The sequence below is a fragment of the Pteropus vampyrus genome, unplaced genomic scaffold (assembly GCF_000151845.1).
Source record: "Pteropus vampyrus isolate Shadow unplaced genomic scaffold, Pvam_2.0 Scaffold36, whole genome shotgun sequence".
In the NCBI taxonomy this organism is placed as follows: Eukaryota; Metazoa; Chordata; class Mammalia; order Chiroptera; family Pteropodidae; genus Pteropus; species Pteropus vampyrus.
In genome coordinates this window covers 5,214,871-5,220,326 of record NW_011888817.1, presented here as the reverse complement: position 1 = coordinate 5,220,326, position 5,456 = coordinate 5,214,871, and the positions used below count along the sequence as shown (strand labels likewise).

At 49.6% G+C, this 5,456-nt stretch overlaps 1 protein-coding gene and 1 long non-coding RNA gene across 2 annotated transcripts; one reads left to right on the top strand and one right to left on the bottom strand.

Annotated features, from left to right (window-relative positions):
- Nucleotides 1-269: 269 nt before the first annotated feature.
- HMGN2 (high mobility group nucleosomal binding domain 2) lies at nt 270-4,263 on the bottom strand. Its single transcript, XM_011357667.2, has 6 exons — nt 4,058-4,263; nt 3,037-3,081; nt 2,795-2,824; nt 2,390-2,440; nt 1,834-1,929; nt 270-1,114 (listed from the first exon to the last, which is right to left on the bottom strand). Exons 1-6 carry the CDS (start codon nt 4,070-4,072, stop codon nt 1,079-1,081), a joined length of 273 nt encoding a protein of 90 aa, XP_011355969.1. The 5' UTR covers nt 4,073-4,263; the 3' UTR covers nt 270-1,078.
- Nucleotides 4,264-4,294: 31 nt separating this feature from the next.
- On the top strand, nt 4,295-5,428 carry LOC111738183. The gene is made up of 2 exons (XR_002779729.1): nt 4,295-4,803; nt 4,981-5,428. It is a non-coding gene; the product is annotated as an uncharacterized LOC111738183 (long non-coding RNA).
- Nucleotides 5,429-5,456: the final 28 nt, after the last annotated feature.

Here is a 5,456-nt window from a genome sequence, read left to right as displayed (position 1 = left end):
GCCAAAAATCTGCATTAAAAAAGTACACTGCAGATCATGCTGCTCAACCAAGAAACCACCTCTCTGCTCCCAGCCTCTCATCACTAGCCTACTTACTCCTAGGATCTTTCCTAACTCCACCTAAGCAATGTTTGTTAAGAGGACAGGACTACTGACTAATAGATTGACTATTCACAAAACCTCTACACTTCACACCAGAATATATCCTGTCCCTAGAAAACCTGGAGAAACTAGGCACCCCCACTCCTGGGAAAAGATTGGAGGCAGCATTCCAAGCCAAACTGTATCCAGCTTTATTAAAGATACTTTTCATAAACAATCATGGTATTTCAGGCAGGACATGGGCAGACAATCATTAACAGTATACAACAACTTTCAAACTCCCTTCTTCAATGGACTACCAAAATCAGAAAGCCACTATAAAACCCCATGAAGTCTTCATTTGATGCTCTGAACAGGGAAAGTTTAGAGTGAGGGTTGACATTTCACATTAAGCATGTTGTTTAACAACTTTTCACAAGCCGACCCTGACTTTCGGGAAATGAAATGAAAATGGCAGAATCATCAATCTGTAGATCCACAATCTAAAAAGGAACTGCGCTCTTTTGAGGGATGCCATCTCAATGGCGACACTAGAAAGTTTGGATTGCCTGACATACCAGTAACCAATTTTTTTTGGGTCAGGTTCCAACAGGTTTGAGTTTAAGGAAGTCAAGTCAATGCTTAAGGTGGAGAGAGAGAAAAGGACATAAAAATGAATTTGAGTTTCTCCACACCACAAAGTGTTTGTACCAAGGTGGCTAATATGTGTCAACATCAAGGGATCCCTCCTCCCAGGAACCAAGAGGAAATCTCTCAAAACTAGAAGGGAAAGGTGTTTTCCCCCACATCAATCCAGCTTTGGAGACTTTCTTAGTAATATGTCCTTCCCCCCAAAACAATGAAGTGTTGTGTGCTAACAACATAGCTTAAAAAAAAAAGTAAAACAAAATTCTGCATTTTTATAAAACTTGATAAAAAATAGTATTTCAAACTGTACAGTCACCAGAAGTACACAGTTATCAAAAATGCACACACTTCACTTGGCATCTCCAGCACCTTCAGCTTTCTGTGCCTAAGAAAAAAACAGACAGATTAATATGAGTAGATTTTTAAAACTACCTTCATTCATTCATGTTCCATCCAACAGCAGTCCCCAACCATTTTGGCACCAGGGATCAAGTGCTATGAGGAATCTAATGCCTGATGATCTGAAGTGGATCTGAGGTGGTGATGTTAGTGCTGGGGTGCGGCTTCAACTACAGATGAAGCTTTGCTCGCTGGCCAGCTGCTCACCTCCTGCTGTGAGGCCTCATTCCTAACAGGCTGTGGACTGGTACTGGCCCAGGGGTTGGGGACCACTATCTATAACATTACTTTGCTCTCAAGCCAAATTTCAGGTTTTAGGTACTTTGACACTGAGATACAGTATTTCTTTTGAAAATGACTTGGTGGTTAACTTGCTAAATCACTCCCACTACCCCAACCTTATTGTAAAATAGAGGAAGAGGACACATCAGCATTAGAAGATCTGAAGTTATTTCCACTTTGAAAACTCTATGGCATAGTGTGAGTGTGACAGCTAAACAAAGGACAAAGATCAACACCACAGTACCCTTTATCGATAGCAGACACATTAAGAAGCCTTGACTTAAGCTAATAGGAAAACCACAAGCCAACTCTGGACTGAAAGGCACACTTGAGAGGGTACATACAGGAAAAAGGCAGTAAGACCTTTTGCATTCAGTACATGACCAAATGAGCACACTTCACAAAAAGTGATAGCAGCCGTACCTGGTCTGTTTTGGCATCTCCATTTTCTGCAGGGTTATTCCCATCCTTGCCAGCATCGGCTTTCCCCTTTTTCCCTTTGGGTACCTTCTCTCCCTTCTAAAAAGAAGGAAGGAAAAAAAAGTTGTTTCTCCTAATTTCCTATTACCAGGGTATGGTCTACAAAGTTCTGCACAAGGAAGGATTTTATCAAAGATAAAACACAAACTATAAACACCCTCCCCCACTGATAGAACAACTGATCAGAACTAGGCCAAATTATCTATAATTCACTGTGTTCATCAGTATACAAAGTTTTCATGAGTGTAAATAATGGGAGAATAAGAGCTTAAAACTTGGGTGTTTAATAACCACGTGCAGTTTTCTGTAAACTGAGAGTTGAGAAACCAGTATATAAATCTCAGGGATAAGGCAAGCTATCAAAACAATTTAGAATATCCATTAATGGAGTCACCACTATATTGAATTAAAGATACTGAAAGAGAGTCCTAACTTTGTGGAAATGACCAATTAGGACATTATTATAACTAGAAATATCTTGTTTCCCAGTCCCACTCACCTTTGCAGGGGCCTTTTTAGGCTTGGGTTCTGGCTTTGGAGGAGCAGGTTTCTATTTGAGAGAGAGAAGGGAAGAAAACATTAGCACGATGGACCAATGAAAACAACCCACCAACCGAAGTACCACTGGCATATAAGTTTTTCCTACTTTATAAAGATCTTGTGGCTGACTTCCCATTAGAACTTCCTATCTTCAGAAACTCACTCACATAACACTCTAAAGTGTTCTCCTTTAGCTATAACCTACCAGAATTTCAGAACCAACAAATCTCAAATGGGTGAGTCCACAGTGGGGAAGCTCATTAAAACCAGTGGCTGACCATAGTTTATGGGAGGCAGAGGAGACTGTTTTTCAATGCTTTTTAATTTCAGGAATAAATGTGAAAATTTAAAAGCAGATACTTACAGCAGATAGCCTTGCTGATCTTCTCTGTGGCTATTTAAAAAAAAGAGAAAGTTAGAAAAATAGAATAGTTTAACCACTTAAACAAAACAAAGTTTTGGTGCCAATCTGTTCTAGGCTATAGGAAGTGAAGAGAGTTGAAAGTTAATAGGCAAATTCGGGACTAGAGGGTATGGCTGGCTAATTACCACCAAAGCAGCCCAAAGCTCTATAAGACTACACAAAAAAAAATAAACAAGACTTACTTCGTCCTTCACCTTGGCTTTATCTCCTTTAGCATCCCCTTCAGCCTATAAGAAACAAAAACTAAGAAATCCGCAGCTTCCGAAACAATATTTAATGATTCACTAAGCTTAAGAGTCCTAAGGAAAACAACCGAAGGGAAGTCAGGAGCACAACTTCTCTAGAACATACAAATCGTTAGTATTTAGCAACCCCAGCTCCTATGCAAATACCTCAAGCGCTTAGAAAGGTGTGTAAGTGCTCATTTGTGTAAGCGCCACGCAAGGAGGGCGGGTGTCAGAGCCCCAACCCGCCGGGAGTGTCAACAGAGCGGCCCCAGAAGTGCGCGCTAAGCTGGGGCGAGGAGCCGGGAGCAGGGCAGCCCGCATCCGCGGCGCCAGGCAGAGGCAACAGCTGCAGCTGGTGCAAACAAACCCCTCCGGAGGCGGGGCCCAAGCGCCGTTACCATGGCAGCCGTCGAGGGCGGGAGACGGGAAGCGCGCGCAGCCCGGGGAAACCGTAGGCGGCAGCGTCGCGCACCGGTGCGAGTCTTGTGCGCGGGGGCCGCGGGCGGAGGCGGGGCACACGGCGAAACCCCGCCCCAAGGGAGACGGGCACCGCCCCCTCACGGCGGCGGTTTTTTGGCGGCAGTGCGTTCCCCCGCCCGCCAACCCCAAGCGCCGCCTTCCCGCCCTTTCGGGTTTGAATTGCCCGCCCGCGGGGAGGAGAGGGATGGGGGGGGCTGCAGATGGGGGAGGGGGCGCGGGGCGGGCACGTCGAGCCCGAGGGGAGCGGGGTAAACAGCCACCAACATGGCTCCTCCCGCCGCGGCCGCCGCTCCTCCAATATGGCCTCTGGCGCCCGCGGGCAGCTGAACCGCGCAGGGTTAGCCCAGGGCCGCCAGATACTGTCTCGAGTATCCGCGCCGGAAGGCTGAGCCTGCTCCAGCCTGGAGCCGATTCTCGTGTCCCAGAGCTTAGGAGGCGGCGGTGGCGGCAACAGCGGTGGTGGCGGCCCAGCGCCTGGGGCCCTCGCGCCACGTACCTTTCTCTTGGGCATGATGGCGACGGCAGTGGGACGTAGGCGCTGGACACGGGGATGCAGCGGCGCGCGGGCTTCGGTCGGTCCGGGGGTCGTTCTCGCCTCTTCTTCACACTGCTCGGGCTCCGGGGGGTTTATAAAGTTTTTATAGCGCTGGGAGCCCCGGACCGGTTAGAACCGGATTTCACCTCCCGCCGCCGCTTATTGGCCCAGCTGGGGTCACGTGGGCGGGGTTTAAACTCACCTCCTCTGGAGGGAGTGAGGAGGGGGGTGTGGGGGGAGGGCGCGCGAGACGGCGGCGCGCCTTGCGGGGGGTGGGGGCGCAGCGAGGGAGGCGCGCGTTGAAGCTGATAAATGAGGGGGGTGTGCGAGTCGGCTGGCTTTGGGTTTCGGCTACCGCCAAGAGCTAGCTTTTGCAAACTACCAAGTTCCTTCTACCTTATGCAACCAAGCTACCCACTTCTCCAAGCCGTGCGACACTTAGGGCCCATCTCGGCCGCTTTCCTTCCTGTTCCCGCTGGGGGCCCCAGAAGAAGGGTTTGCAAGGCCTAGCCACACCGCCCTTCTCTGCCGGAGGCGGGAGAAAGCGTGCCGCTTGGAGGCACAGGCTGCAGTTCCCAGGGCCAAGGCTGACGCTGAAGTGGGAAAGAGCGGGGAAGCCAGCTTGGCGCAGCCGGACGTGCATCGTTCCAAGGTGCCACTCTGAAGCAGCTTTTCGTGCACCTCACCTGGAAGGCGATCCACTCGAGGTGGGGTGGGGGTTTGAGGGGGAGACTTTACACGCAGAGGTTACTTTCGGGTGCAGTGGGGCAGGTAGGAGCTGTCCTTTCAGCACCCGTTGCTCAGCCGCCTCCCCAAATGTCAATGAAGCCCCCCGCCAAAACCTGTCGGGTGGCTTCCCTGAGGTCTCTATTCCCGGATTTCAGGATCCTGGCACAGAATGAAGAGCGGCAGCCAAGAAGACCTACCAGCACTCCCCTTCCCCTATGCTCCACCCGCTTCAGAGACATCAAGCTCAGCTGCCCCCACGACGCGGCCACCAAGCCTGGGCGCTGCAAACGCAGCTGGCGAAATCCCTCCTTCCACACTGGCAGGCTGGCTTCCTCTCACTTGCGCGAAGGAAAGGAGGGTGGAGGAAAGTCCGGGGATTAGGAAACAAGTAGAGGAACAGGTGTTGTGATGGCAAAAGGGCTCTTCCAGTGGCTCCCCCATCCCACAAGCCCCGAAGCTAGGCATCCTGGAGGTAGCCAGGTGCCCCACAGGGAGGGTAGACAACTGCAGTGACAAAACAAGTGTTCTTTCATCATACAGTTAGGAGGAAGTTTTACATCGAAGAAAATAAATTCCTATTTGACACCCAGGAAAACACAAAAACATGATATCTATTCTTGTGGAGTCTTAG